Source organism: Musca vetustissima, unplaced genomic scaffold (genome assembly GCF_032173495.1).
Source record: "Musca vetustissima isolate MV318-11 ecotype Yass unplaced genomic scaffold, APGP_CSIRO_Mvet_v1 utg25715, whole genome shotgun sequence".
NCBI lineage: Eukaryota > Metazoa > Arthropoda > Insecta > Diptera > Muscidae > Musca > Musca vetustissima.
Genome location: NW_026872799.1, coordinates 121,510 through 137,819, shown reverse-complemented (window position 1 = coordinate 137,819; position 16,310 = coordinate 121,510). Strand labels below are relative to the sequence as shown.

Sequence of the window (16,310 nt, the reverse complement as noted above, 5' to 3'; positions counted from 1 at the left end):
CTTTTTCTGGTAACATCCTATAACGGTACCCCAATTTTCACTACTTGAGGGGTTTTGTTTTGGCGTATTTTTAGGCCGAATTGGCTGCAATTTTGTATTTTATAGTCGTATATGGTAACAAATCTCCCTCCCAAAAATTATTAAGATTCGCCCCTTTTACGGGTCCCCATTAAAAACCCTTTTTATATTAAAATAGTTATCAGATATCTTCCGCGTTTTGGGTTTATATCTATATAGTCGTATTTCACCATTGAAGGGGAGATTCTGTACCCGAAAGTATTGACATCTAAGACAATTTAGCCATCTGTTGCAATCATTGTACCTTCGAAGGATATCGAGATAAAAAACTAAAACGTCAGGTTCGAGAATGAAATATATCGGTTCGCATTTAGGCCTAGCACCCATATGATATCTACCGATTTTCGGTATTTTTTATATGTAGCTATATCAGTGCTCAATTAGGCATTACACCTAATATAATGATAACTCCAAATGTTCGGTAATTCCTACACGATGTAATCAATTTTTTTACGCATACATTTTTTTTTTTTTTTGCAATGATAATTTTTTTATTGAACCAGCAGCTTCCACCCCACTCCCGAAATATCAATTAAAAATTGTTGAAATTTGTATTTGATGTACATTATGGTTTACAACAATCGCATGATAATTTTGTTGGTATAGGTATAATTTTTGGTTTCTGCACTATATCTTCATCTCATGTAACTATGAGTATACCTATAGTGGAGGGTATCCAAAGTTCGGGACGGCCGAACTTAACACCCTTTTCACCCGTTCATGTTGGCATTGTATATAAGTTTCTAGTATCTACTGCTATAATTGGTGATTTTCCCGATTTTGGCTCTGGAGAGTTAATATGTTAAATAGTTTCCTGCTTACCAGACACAATTGAAACACGTCAATAGAAAAGTTACTGCCATGAGTTTTGGATGACGCTATTAGAATCAAGTCCAAATGATTTTTTGTTAGCATGAACATTCAGAAAATGTTCACCTCAAGGGTGAGGGTATACATTTTTAAATGTTTAATAACACTTCTGACGGTAATTAGGAAAAATATTTTTTAAATCAATCTACCCTTCACCATGAGATGGACGTGCTTCCAAAATATGTAAAATCAGCTGGTCCATTTTGTGGGGCTATGTCAAAACATGGAAGAAACCAAATTCATTTTCCTAAATTAAGTAGGACATTTTTCAGAAATATAAAATTTCGAAAAAAATTAACTATAGAACGTATTCTGTTATGAACACTTTTTGTCATGCTAAATTACAAAATTATAATAAACAAAATTTAATTCTATAAAATTTATCATATTTTCTTTTCATGCCCGCTCTTTTTTAAATTTATTTTTGCTTTCTCTACATATATATACATCGCATTATTTTTGTAGCATTCAATATTCATGTTAGGAAAAAATAGAAAATATTATTTGCGTCTACAATATGTTGTTATTAATTGTTATCAGTGTTCCAACAAATTGCATCTGTCTCAATTGTCTAACAGAACCTGCTTATTTCACTCAAAAAATTATAAAAAAAATAGAATACAATATACATACATAAAAACATAGATAGTTTGAAATAAATTGTCATTAAAAAATTTATGAGAGCAAAATGTGATTCACGCTAAAGCCAAACCTATTGACAACAACACATTAAACCTACATATATTTCTAAGGCGTCACTGACAACTATTAAACAACAATTGTGATCTTTGACAGATAATGTGATTCAATTAATGTTATAATACTGTGGTGTAAAGTGAATAAAATATACACACAAGACAACGTATATATGTATTTATATATAATTTACGATTTTATGTTTAAGGGAACCCCACCCATTCTCGATTTTAATTTTTCAAGATTTTCAATGAGCTGGTAAATCAATACCAATGCTTGTTAAGGTTTGTAACTTTGCACATGTATATTTGAAGATTTAAAAGAGAAGAAAAATAATTTACAAAAAATTTTTGTTATTGTGTTATTTTTGGTAATTAGAAAAAGTCCTTATTTTTGATGGCGGGCATGATAACTCCTCACTGCAACATCGGAATCCGAAAATTCTAACGGTGTTAGAAAGAGTACATGTCTGGCTCTCGTATGAACTATGATTATTGACTTCGCTCTAAAATTAACAAAATGGCGGACCTTTGAAAAAATATTTTTGGAAAATCACCGATTTTTGACCAAAAACCAAGTTAAAACATAAGGAAGATCATCACCGATTGGCTTTATCCTAGTTCATACGATAGCTATACACTCACAGAGAAACGTGTAAAAATTTCATTTGATGCTGACACAATAAATCTATATTTTCATCTATATTTTCAAGAGTTCTTGAGATTTTCACTTGAAATTTTGTAGGGACATTCTTGAATTAGTGTAGAATCGAATTAAATAAAAAAAAAAAAATTGACCCCGAGTTTAATTTATTTAATTAGGGCATTTCATTATCGGTACAAATGGTTTCTAATAATTTCTATAGAAATAAGTGCTAAAATGTATTCCATTAAAAATCGACTACTATATATATATATATATATATATATATGAAATCCCCTAGTGAGAAGATATTAATAAAAAATAGAGCAAATATATATTTTTCTAGTGCTGTGCAAAGGGTGCTAACAACTGTTTATAATCTGTTCTTTTGCAATTCAATTTTTTTTGTTTTTCAAATTGCATTGTTATATTTAGCAAACATTTTTCACTGCCAATTTGTGTTTCTTGCTAATTTTTCTTTGTTAAATAATTGTGTCAAATTTAGTTGTATTAATTGTTTATTTATTGAAATATTATTACCGTTTTGTTAGTATATTTCGGCATTCTTACTAATTTTTCATTTCTATTTCCGTTTTTTCTCGTACACAGCCCCCAATCATACCAGAGGTGCAATTTGACGGAGACACCAGTAATTTTGATGATTATCCCGAAGGTGATTGGAAACCCGCCCAGGCAGTAGACCAAAGTGATTATCAATTATTTAAAGATTTTTAAATCTTTTAAATAATTAGTCTAAATAGAGATCGCATTAATTAAATAATTTATTACTATTATTATTATAATTACAATTATGATTATTATTTATTAATTTAGCCATATAAGATTGTATGTATGACAAAACATGCCTATAACAAAGATGATGAGTTTTGGGTAATTTATTTAAAATAGCTAGAATTGTGCAATGTACTTGCACAGGCAATAGCAACGTCTTTAACGGATTTGAAATCCATTAACATTTTATACCCTCCACCGTAATATGGAGGGTATATTAATTTTGTCACTCCGTTTGTAACTCATCGAAATATTCACCTCCGACCTTATAAAGTATAGTGTACCTTCGGGTAATGTGGACCACCATTTTCTTTTTTTGATATTGTGGGAGTACCAACGGTAAAAAATGAAAACAAATTGTTTTCATAGTAGATTTGTCGTCTAAATATATTCCAGGTCAAACATTATATATATTTGAATATAAAAATTTTATTGCATTATATTTAAAAAAACTCATAACTGCGAATATATATATCGCCAAAATTGAATGGAGTCATCTTTTGTCTGCAGGCAGGTCAAGTTGGAAGATGGACAATATCGGTCCACGTTTAGGCATAGCCTCCATATAAGAGTACCGCCCATTTTTCGATATTTTCAACCAATTCGCTAAAATTTGGTACATTGGGTTATTTTTGGGTACCAAATGTGCCCACATATAACGGTACCACCCATTTACGGTATTTTGGTGGGTTTTAAGCGCGTTTTTAAACCGAATTCGCTGAAATTTGATAGAATAGGTTCTTATTGGGTACCAAATTGACATATGTCGTCATTAATTAGGCATAGCCCTCATATAATTATAACCCCAAATATTCGCTAATTCTTACATTATGTAATCTAATTTGTAATCTATTGCACTTGTTTGATGATTGTATATTGACATATGCGTTTATTAGGCATATCATATAATTATAACCCCAAATATTCGCTAATTCTTACATTATGTAATCTAATTTGTAATCTATTGCACTTCTTTGATGATTGCTGAAATAGGTATTTGGTGTACACAATGGTTTACATAAACGGGTTTGTAGAATTATCGCTATAGGTTCACTTTTTGGTATGTTCCCTATTTGTCAGTATACCTATGGTGGAGGGTATTCAAAGTTCGGCCCGGCCGAACTTATCGCTTTTTCACTTGCGTATTTTTGTTTTATTTGTTTATTTTTTTATAAATCAATGTTGGAAAGTTGGACCATCGAAGTTTTAAAATGGATTGAATCCCTTTTATGGGGGCTATGTCAAAATGTGGGCCTACATTTAAAATTATCTGCTTAGAGATTTTTACTTTCCAATAATCATGAATGTCAAGAAATTGTAAAAAAAATTTCCGAACACTATATTTGGTTCAACTCAAATGGGGTTTTCTGATTGTGATGATCAATATTCAATTATATCTCAGAGTGAAATCCGTTTTTGGTACAGCCTAATCATTTAGGTCTAGAATGATGTCTGCCAAGTTTCGTAAAAATCGGTACAGATTTAGATATAGCTCCCATATATAGTTTCGTCCGATTTCATGTAAATGGTGCACCAAAGTCCCTATATATCATTCGATTGGCACGAAAATTGGTACAGCCTAATCACTTAGGTCTAGAATGATGTCTGCCTAGTTTCAAAAAAATCGGTCCAGATTTAGATATAGCTCCCATATATAGTTTCGTCCGATTTCATGTAAATGGTGCCTCAAAGTCCCTATATATCTTTCGATTTGCACGAAATTTGGCATAACGTACTAAATAGAGCCTAGAATGAAGTCTGCCAACTTTCGAGAAAATCGGTCCAGATTTAGATATAGCTCCCATATATAGTTTCGTCCGATTTCATGTAAATTGTGCACCAAAGTCCCTATATATCTTTCGATTGGCATGAAATTGGGTACAGCCTAATCACTTAGGTCTAGAATGATGTCTGCCAAGTTTCGAGAAAATCGGTCCAGATTTAGATATAGCTCCCATATATAGTTTCGTCCGATTTCATGTAAATGGTGCACCAAAGTCCCAATATATCTTTCGATTGGCACGAAATTTGGTACAGCCTAATCACTTAGGTCTAGAATGATGTCTGCCAAGTTTCAAAAAAATCGGTCCAGATTTAGATATAGCTCCCATATATAGTTTCGTCCGATTTCATGTAAATGGTGCCCCAAAGTCCCTATATATCTTTCGATTTGCACGAAATTTGGCATAACGTACTGAATTGAGCCTAGAATACTGTCTGCCAACTTTCGAGAAAATCGGTCCAGATTTAGATATAGCTCCCATATATAGTTTCGTCCGATTTCATGTAAATGGTGCACCAAAGTCCCTATATATCTTTCGATTTGCACGAAATTTGGTACAGCCTAATCACTTAGGTCTAGAATGATGTCTGCCAAGTTTCGAGAAAATCGGTCCAGATTTAGATATAGCTCTCATATATAGTTTCGTCCGATTTCATGTAAATGGTGCCCCAAAGTCCCTATATATCTTTCGATTTGCACGAAATTTGGCATAACGTGCTGAATAGAGCCTAGAATGATGTCTGTCAAGTTTCGTGAAAATCGGTCCAGATTTAGATAGATATAGCCCTTTTTATTATAGATTGATTTTGAATAATTGACGCACCATATATATTTTTGCCCGATTTCAAGTAAATTGGGTATCAAACTCCTCATGTTAGTCAGATTGACATCAAAGTTTGCACATCGTACAAAATTAAGCATAAAATTATATAGTTGCGTTTTCTAGAAGTACAGACATAGCCCAACGGATGACCTATTTATATTTGTTTGAAGTCGATTTACATATTTTATGGATAGATCTAGGTAGATTCACATTTAGATAAATATCACATATTTTATTTCATCCAATTTCATGCTAATAGTCCTGTTTAATATACCCATAGTGGTGAAGGGTATCATATAGTCGGCCCCGTCCGACTTTACTACTTTCCTTACTGGTTTAATTATACCCTTCACCACACTGTGGTACAGGGTATTATGTCTTTGTGCATATGTTTGTAACAGGCAAAAATAATCGAGATAGACCCATGGTTCCTTTTGAGAATATACATAGAATCACTTTCTAAGTCGATTTATGCATGTCCGTCCGTCTGTCTGTCCATGTTAAATTGTAAACAAAGTACAGGTCGCATTTATGATCCGAATTGGATGAAATTTGGCATAGGTCACTCATTCGGCCCAAGGACGAACCCTATTGAAATTGGGAAAAATCGGTTCAGATTTAGATATAGCTCCCATATATATATTTAACCGATTTAAAGTAAACGGTCCCTATATATCTTTCGATTTGCACGAAATTTGGTACAGCCTAATCATTTAGGTCTAGAATGATGTCTGCCAAGTTTCGTAAAAATCGGTCCAGATTTAGATATAGCTCCCATATATATTTTCGTCCGATTTCATGTAAATGGTGCCCCAAAGTCCCTATATATCTTTCGATTTGCACGAAATTTAGCATAACGTACTGAATTAAGACTAGAGTGATGTCTGCCAAGTTTCGAGAAAATCGGTCCAGATTTAGATATAGCTCCCATATATAGTTTCGTCCGATTTCATGTAAATGGTGCACCAAAGTCCACATATATCTTGCGATTTGCACGAAATTTGGCATAACGTACTGAGTTGAGTCTAGAATGATGTCTACCAAGTTTCGTGAAAATCGGTCACGATTTAGATATAGCTCCCATATATAGTTTCGTCCGATTTAATATAAATGGTGCACCAAAGTCCCTATATATCCTTCGATTTGCACGAAATTTGGCATAACGTACTGAATTGAAAATAGAGTAATGTCTGCCAAGTTTCGAGAAAATCGGTTCGGATTTAGATATACCTCCAATATATAGTTCCGTCCGATTTAATATAAATGGCGCCCCAAAGTCCCAATATATCTTTCGATTTGTACGAAATTTGGCATAACGTACTGAATTGAGCCTAGAATGTTGTCTGTCAAGTTTTGAGAAAATCCGTCTAGATTTAGATATAGCTCCCATATATAGTTTCGTCCAATTTCATGTAAATGGTGCCCCAAAGTCCACATATATCTTGCGATTTCTACGAAATTTGGCATAACGTACTGAATTGAGTCTAGAATTATGTCTGCCAAGTTTCGTGAAAATCAGCCCAGATTTCTATATAGCTCCCATATATAGTTTCGTCCGATTTCATGTAAATCGTGTACCAAAGTCGCTATATATATCATATTTGCACGAAATTTGGCATAACGTACTGAATTGAGCCTTGAGTGATGTCTGCCTTGTTTCGTGAAAATCGGTCCAGATTTAGATATAGCTCCCTTTTATTATAGATTGATTTTAAGTAATTGACGCACCAAGGAACCAAAAGGCTGATAGGAACAAAACGTTCTGAAATTACTATAACCTAACCTGTGACATATTGGTTTGAAATCGCTTAATATTTGGATAGAGCTTCCATATATATTTCCGCCCGATTTCAAGTAAATTGGGCATCAAACTCCTCATGTAGTCATATTGACATCAAATTTTGCACAACTTACAAAATTGAGCATAGAATTACATAGTTGCGTTTTCTAGAAGTACAGACATAGCCCAACGGATGACCTATTTATATTTGTTTGAAGTCGATTTACATACTTTATGGATAGATCTAGGTAGATTCACATTTAGATAAATATCACATATTTTATTTCATCCAATTTCATGTTTATACTCCTGTTTAATATACCCATAGTGGTGAAGGGTATCATATAGTCGGCCCTGTCCGACTTTACTACTTTCCTTACTGGTTTTGACATTGGTCAGTACCTTGAAACCCCCCAAACCCCAAAATTCAAAATGTGCCAACAATAATATTATTTCGAAATTTCAGTGTTCCAGATCTATCGGTTAGACCCTAATTCTCTCAACTTAATTCACAATCCAAATTTCAAGTTTTTAGCTCTATCCGTTCACATGCTACGAAATTGTACCGACTTTAGTACATTTTGGTACTTACCGGATGCTTATAGTTCGAATGTCCAAGAAATCTTTTGCAACACCTATTCTGTTCTCCATCAGTAGCACTCATTTCAAATTTAAGAGTGCTCCGGTTCGCCAAATACAAATTATACCATATTTAGTACTTTTGGTGCCGTTCTAGTACGAATTTCCGAAAACCCAGACATATCTGACACCTTTGGACCAATAGTGACCCTCACCCAAATTTCCAAGATTTTAGTTTCAGCTGTTTCGTCTGGGTGTTGATGAATAGTTAAGTCAGTCAGTAAATCAGTTAGTAAGTCAGTCAATCACTTTACTCTCACTTTAAAATTAAATTAAAGATTTTGAAGAACAAATCTTGGCGTTATCTGGGTTAATGTAGCGAAATTTTCACCAGACTTGAGAATTAGTTTTATATTATTAATGTACCTATGAACAAAAAATATGACAATAACAAGTGCAATTATTAAATTAGTTTATTTACTTTAAAAATTAAAAAATTGATTGTTCAAAGCCACTCTACTACAGCATTTTAATTATATTTTAATTGCTTACGCCTTTTGTATAATAGTCATCGAAATAATTGTAATCAAAATTACCGAAATTCGTATAATTCAATTGGCGGTACATTTTCAAATTGTCCTGATGATAGATCATGACATCCTTAAAGTACATATTGGGCACATAGAAATCATATTCATCAATTTCTCGATCAAAAGGATAGGCAAATGGTTTGTGGTCCAACCAACGTCGACCAGATCCTAGGCCACATGAGAATGTGTAGTCAAACTGATCGTGGTCATCATCATCGAGAGTTATCATAAAGAATAATTGCATTGGCATTCCTTGTTCCCAGCCACGTGGCAACATAAGACGATTGGGGAAAGAGCAATGTGGGTGGCTCATAGATAGGTTGAATTCATATTTACCTTCGTGGGCTAATTTAATGTAGTTATACATTTCGGTATAGGTAAGGGCATCAGGCGAGGTGAAGAGGTAATCGGCGGGATTACGTTTTATAACATTCGTACCAGCCGTCAGTTCATAGGAGAATTTATCAAACGAGAAGAAGTTCATGCGATTTTCATTCAACGCTATAACCTGACCCAATTCATTATATTTCGGCCCGAGATAGACACGAACATATACCTTTTGAGGTTTATCCGATTCGACAGTAATTTCGAAGTTGATAGGTTTGTGATTCAAACGCATTTGACGGGCCAGCAATGTTTTGTCCCAGACAAATTCGCCGTCAACAATACGAATCTTGCCGTTGATCAGATTGGTCACATCGAAATCGAAGATGTCAAAGTAAGTCACCAATTCACTAACCTTCACGTCTGTAATATGAACACCGGGGAACAAGAGTTCTTCCTTCTTGTAAGGACCCAACGAGTTCTTGAAGCGATAGAATACATCAACTATACGCTTATGGATGCCATAGATCAAAGGATCTCTCATAACAGTTTCCATGTTAAGGAATGCATGTGGAAGGACTTCCACATCATTGTAATCGACTCCTGCCAAATACATGTGCGAGTACAAATACCAGTAGTTGAAGAAATATTTGTCCATAACATCGACATTTCCTTGAAGAATGTTGCCAATAAGTTCGGCTGCATTTGGTTGACGCAAATCCACCATGGTGCCATTTTTCATTTTGTAGTATCCCATGTCAACCACACTCTCAATTCGGCCGAAAAATTCTCGAATTCTGTCGATCATATCGAAGTTACCCGAATCGTAGAAGTGATAGTAGTCTTTGCGATAACTATATCCAATGCCATTATAGGACACCAGACGAGGATTGTAGCCATTTTTCACATTTTGCTTACGTGAAATGTGCGGAATTTCGCCCAGACCATGGGACAGACGTTCCATATAATAACGTGCCAACAATTTTTGTATGCCATAAACCCAGAATTCACCACGGCGATCATTTTGCAAGTTGAAAGTTTCACCATCCAAGAAGAAGGGATAATCCATGCTGAAATAGTACCAGAAGGCGTTCCAACCAGCATCCTCGGTGAAATAGGAGAGAGCCGACTCTTCATTGGCATATTCAATGTCACGAGTGTAGTCTACGGGCATCCACAACATTTTGATGTCCTTCATCATCGACAGCCACTGTGCATCCTGACAATGTTCATAAATATTTTCCCGCAGCATATAGTTCTCCTCCATGTACCACTGTCTGTCCAAACCCATGAGTTTCCACCATTGCCACATTTTCCAGTCCTTCATGTGTACATAATTGCCCTTGTTGTTGTCCTTGTAGTAGACATCGAGGTATTGTTTCTCGTACATGGCGTATTTGCTCCAGATGTTATAATCGAATTTCTCGGCAGCATAGACGAATCGACTATCGAAGAAGTGTTGTGGGAATATCTCGTAGATATAGGGCAACATAAGACCCACAAAATCATCACGATGAATGATAGCCAAAGTGAGGGCATGCACGAACATGCCTTCGTTAACATGCATACGGGCCCAGCATACATTTCGTTGGAACACATCCCAGTCCTTGGCATAGTAGAAGAAGTTGAAAAGGCCCCAGGCTTGCATATAATGGGATTTCACGAGATTACCGAAAAATTCACCTTTGGGCAGAAGAGCCTTCTCCTTGTAGGATTCCCAGAATTTCTCCATATGAATGTCATAGTGCTAAAATAAAAAAAATAAATCTTTGATAATCCGAGCATGTTTTTTTGGAATATTTGTGTACTTACATTATAGAACGATTTGTCCACAATTAATTGGTTACCCAGTTTAATCCACTCCTCGAACATCAATGGATCCTCAACGCGATACACAATTTCGTAAAGAAATTTTTGTTTCTCCAAAAATGATTTATCAACTGCTGTGACATTTTGAGTGGACCCCAATGTAGCAATGCCCACCACACAGGCTAATAGCACAATGGTCAACTTCATGGCGAAAACCTTTGCACACCTTCACCAGAAACTAGAAGACTATTTGGCATATCAAATTTCGGACTTGCATTTATACCATGAGGTTTTCCTTATCAGTTTCTTTAAAGAGAAACACAACATTTTATTATCGCCTTATAGGTGAAAAAGTTGGACACTTGACTATAAAAAAAAACATAGAACTAAAATCATAATAAAGATGCATATTAAAATGCATAGAATATATGTTTTTAACGATAAGAATAATTGTAAGACTTAGGCGAATATATTATACCCTAGGCCATAGTGCACAGTAATATGAAATGCAGATCTAGCGTGCAGAGAATAAAAGTTGTTTTTTATTGTATGTTTATTCATTATATTAATAGGAATATCTACAGAATAAGAGAGCTTTGAAATGTTGCAATGTGGGCGGCTCATAGATAGGTAGAATTCATATTTACCTTCGTAGGCCAATTTCATATAGTTATACATTTCGGTATAGGTTAGGGCATCCGGTGAGTTGAATAGGTAAACAGTTAGATTGCGTTTTATAACATTCGTACTAGCCGATAATTCATAGAAGAATTTATGAAACCAGAGAAATGCATACGATTTTAATTCAAAGTTATAACCTGACCCAAATCATTATATTATATTTCGGTCCCAGATAGACATTAACGCATACCTTTTGAGGTTTATCCGATTCGATTGTAATTATGAAGTTTATTGGCTTGTGATTGAAAGACTTTTATATGGCATTTCAGGGGGTTGAGGGCTGGCATGATGATTATAGGTCCTTTATTCAATATAGACCCCATATGAAAATCCCGCTCAATTTCGTAATTTTAAGGGTTTTTGTCGCATTTTCAACCGAAAACTTTTAGATTTATGAGGACTTGTACAAATCGTTAGCTAAAATGCAAAAAAGGCGTAACTAACAAAAGCATAATTGTGTAGGAGAAGCAAAAAACTGTTTTGCCGTAACCAATTCCAGGTGATATCTGATAAAAGTTTACTAGAAATCCCCATCTTATGGGAACCAAAATTAGGAAAACCTCCCTGCGCCAAATCGCACAATTCCTTACAAGTGAAAAAAAAAATTGCAGGAATCGCAAAAAGTCGGAGGAAAATATTGTAGGGACTTATTGAATTACTATGCGTAACAATACGATTCTTAGAACACCTCTCGTATATATTCAAAATGATATAGTAGTTGGCTTCGTTCGATGTTGAAATTTTCATTACATATAGGCGTATTGGAAACACATTTCCCTTTAGAACAACAAGAGTAAATAAAAAAAGTCGTTGCACCGCCAGATGTCCCGTACCTGAGGGTTTTTGCCATATTTCCACACAAATTGATTGCAATTCAGATTTAAACTGGCCGTTTTTACACAAGTTATGAAAAATATAACGGACACCTGGAATATTAATGAGTACATATCTGTTTGCCTTTTGCGCCATCTGTACATAATAATAACATATCAAATAAACCGGTTCAAAAACGATATCATTCTGCACCATCTGTAATGGTCGTATAGATGTCACTAAAAACTATAAAATCTATCAAACTCCGGAATATTGTTTGTTGTATATGGTGTAGGGTGGAACAAATCAAATAAACAAGCAGAACAAATAAGCGGACAAGTGATATTCTACATCGTTCTTATTCGTATTGTAATCTACAGGAATATATTCGACTATCGTAGTGTACCGTACCAGGAACACAAACACAAAAAAATTTTTAGCGTTAGTGTTCCGGTACACAAACATTAACAAATATTTTAGTGGTACTGTTCCGGAGCACAACGAAATTCGTAGTGTACCGGTGTCGGAGCACTAAAAATCGCAGCGTACCGCGGTCGGAACACTAAAAATCGTAGTGTTCCACTGGCCGGAACACTAAAAATCGTAGTGTTCCATTTGGCGGAACACGAAAAATCGAAGTGATCCACTTGGCGGAACACTTAAAATCGTAGTGTTCAATTTGTCGGAAAACAAAACGATGTATTTATCTTTTATTTTTTGTATGAATAAAGTTTATATTTATATTGTTTTTAAATAGATTTTATAAATATAATATATTTTTAAATTTGTATTTGTTTATATGTATAAGTGAATATTCCATTGGATTGCATTTTGGCTTATAATCGATTGCGCTGATCGGAAAATGTATTGCATAAGACTACCTGTACAAAAATCATAAAAAAGAATATTCCAATAATGGATATGGGAAATTACAAAAATCTTTTAAATTCCATGAAACTGAGGTTTGCAAGGTTATAACTCGCGAAATATGAACATTTTGTGGCTAAACTACACAACACACGTATATGTGATTAGTGACTAACTAGCAGAATACCCTATGGACTATATAGTTCTAATGTATGATTTTTCTATATAATCACCGCATCACTGTCGTAACCTGGCAACCCGTCATTTCACTCGGCTCACCTTCCTATCATGGCCTCCGTCAAAAGGCCACCAGACTTCCAAACCTCCGATCGTCGAACTTTTCGTACTGAACCATGGGAAATCTGATTGGCATTGTATCAGAGAGTTTACCAATCACCGCTTCAGAGAACGGTCCATTCCCTCAGACTTCACTCTTGTCGCCAGTAGCAAATTAACTTGAAGCGCTACTTCTCTCATCGTTGAGAAGCAGTTTTCCAGTTGCTCAACACCAACATGGATTCCATAAGATGCACAGCACAACAACAGCATTACACACCTTTTCCACACATATTAGCGGAGGACTTCACCAGAACAGGCCGTGCAACCGAACAGTTCTGATGGCTTCGATACCGTCAACCATGCCAAGCTGTTCGAAGATATAGAGAAGACAAATATCCAACCTCACCAAGGAGGGTTAATATCTCCGGAACTGTTTAACCTCTACCTTTCTGATATTCCACAAACACCGGGCGGCATGGAAATCGTAATGTATCCGGATGATTGTACGATCATGGCGTCGGTATATCATAAATGTCTTCCATCTGAGGAATATGGAAATATCCGCACACAAAATCAACAGTCACATTGTTTACCACATGGACGGCTGAAATGAAGTTCCCACTGAACAAAGTGGTCGATGGAGAACTGATTCAGACCACTAACTGCCCCAAGATACTGGGAATAACGTTCGACAGTTTTTCAAGTGGACCATCTTCCATGAGAAGACGAAGATCTTACCCATCCATCGACACAATTATATAGAGATCGTAATGTATGCGGATCATGGCGTCGGTATATCATAAATTTCTTCCATCTGAGGAATATGGAAATATCCGCACACAAAATCAATGGTCACATTGTTTACCACATGGACGGCTGAAATGAAGCTCCCACTGATAAAAGTGGTCGATGGAGAACTGATTCCGATCACTAACTGCCCAAGATACTGGGAATAACGTTCGACAGTTTTTCAAGTGGACCATCTTCCATGAGGAGACGAAAATCTTACCCGCCCATCGACACAATTATATGTTGTCGAACCCCTAGGTTAAGAAGCTTATTAAGCAGGTCAGAATGGTATTCACACGACACAGCCCCAAAGCAGTAGAGTCTGAGTACCATAATCGGAGACAAAATCCCATCCATCTCATCGCTGCCCCGACAAACTCGAGTAGTCTTAGCTCAACTATGATCAGGATGGTGCAACCGCTTCAATTTCTTTTTGGGCAAGAATTGATGGCTCGATACCTATCACATGTCCTGCTTGTGGACTAGGACCACACGACACGTTGCACCTCTTCAACTGCCCAGATAAGCCGACTTACCTATCGCCGAATTCGCATGGACGCAACCCATTCAAGTTGCAACATTCTTGAATTTGGAGGTAGAAAAAGCAGAACCAAACAATGAATAACCTATCACATGTATTTTGTTGCTATAACAATAACAACTAAAAACGATGTCAAGATTGGTATAGCTTCCTTGGAAGGTACCATCCCAATTTCGGCACTGAAGACTTTAGTCACATTTCCTAGACGATGGGGGCTGTAATTTGGTAAAAAGGGTTCTGGCAGGCTGACAATGGCGACACGTTAAATAGCATAGTTATTATGTATATTTTCATAGACATTTATTTTCTTCCTTTTCGTATATTAACAGTTATTTGTTTAATAACATGTTGTTATTAATTTGTAATGTTCGAATTGTCTTAAAACTAAGTATATTTTAAGAGAATGAATGATATTGAATATATCTCCCTATATTCGCGGGTATTTTAATTAGCACACGTCATAAGATAAATAAGCTTTAAAGTTTGTAATTATCATCTAATTTATTAATTAAAATATATAATATCACTATTCCCAAGGTAATTATCATCTAATTTGTTTATAATTCAATCACACATAATGAAAAACTCAATTTTTTCAAAGCATCATACGGAATAGATTATTCCAGCATTATTAATATGTAAAATGTGGCCCACCAAGGATATTAAAAAAAATCCACAACAACATATCCAAAATCAAACCACATGTGTCCGATATAATTCAAGCTAATTTTTAAAGACCCATTTTTCAAAATCACTTTCTTGTTGGAATAATGTACTGTAATATGAAAAAAAAGTAAATAAAAACTAATCAGAAGAATCACTTTTAATTAGGTAACAACAATTTAAATATAATTCAATTTTATTGCTTTTGAAAATTTGCAATAATGCCTAAATATAGCTACATATCATAACACAGTTTAGTATATGTTACATATTTTATGTGTATGTATAAGCGCCATCTCTTTACAATAAGGTGTACTATCGAATAGTTCCGAATAATTCCCTTAGCATAATTTTAGACTGTTGTATTTGAAAAAGTCCCTTTTAATCTCACCACTCTTTATGAGTGCAGTAAAACAACCCTTATTTGCCAATTGGAATTTTTTATTGGATTGTTTTCCTTATTGGGGGGTTATGTTTGAACAACAACCGGAACATGACGTCACTATTCACGTTGTCACTGCTCCTCATATTTGACACAACCAACAAACCCATCGATGAGCTCACATCGACGAAACTATGCAACTTTATATTGTCCACCGTTTCCGGGGGTTACAATGACGTCCAACCCTCTTCTTCCTCGACGACTGCCAACCAATATGGATGTTGCTCGCCAAGTTAACGTTGCTCGTTGTATTTTGGTGTTAAATGTTTATGTTTTGAATTCATTCAAGTTCGTGTTGAATATCCACTTCGCCACGAGAGAGAACAGGGTGAACATGAAATATTTCTAGGTCCGAGTTGGAGCTCAGGCGCAAACTCAACCCAGCAGTAGTGAATTTTTGACGTAAAATCCTCTACATACAGGAAGAGACGAACAAGAAATGACAACTTCTGAGCTTTCAATTATGGGC

The 16,310-nt window shown here is 35.3% G+C and overlaps 1 protein-coding gene across 1 annotated transcript; it reads right to left on the bottom strand.

Moving 5' to 3' along the window:
• Nucleotides 1-8,583: 8,583 nt before the first annotated feature.
• Nucleotides 8,584-10,973, bottom strand: LOC133338619 (larval serum protein 1 beta chain-like). The gene is made up of 2 exons (XM_061546787.1): nucleotides 10,770-10,973; nucleotides 8,584-10,704 (listed from the first exon to the last, which is right to left on the bottom strand). Exons 1-2 carry the CDS (start codon nucleotides 10,971-10,973, stop codon nucleotides 8,584-8,586), a joined length of 2,325 nt encoding a protein of 774 aa, XP_061402771.1.
• Between the last annotated feature and the right edge of the window lie 5,337 nt (nucleotides 10,974-16,310).

Excerpts from the sequence above, each read along its gene's own strand:
- LOC133338619 (XM_061546787.1), bottom strand. The coding sequence starts at position 10,973 with ATGAAGTTGACCATTGTGCTATTAGCCTGTGTGGTGGGCATTGCTACA. Across the intron at positions 10,705-10,769 it reads TGGACAAATCGTTCTATAAT|CACTATGACATTCATATGGA; the intron begins GTAAGTACACAA and ends TTTTTATTTTAG.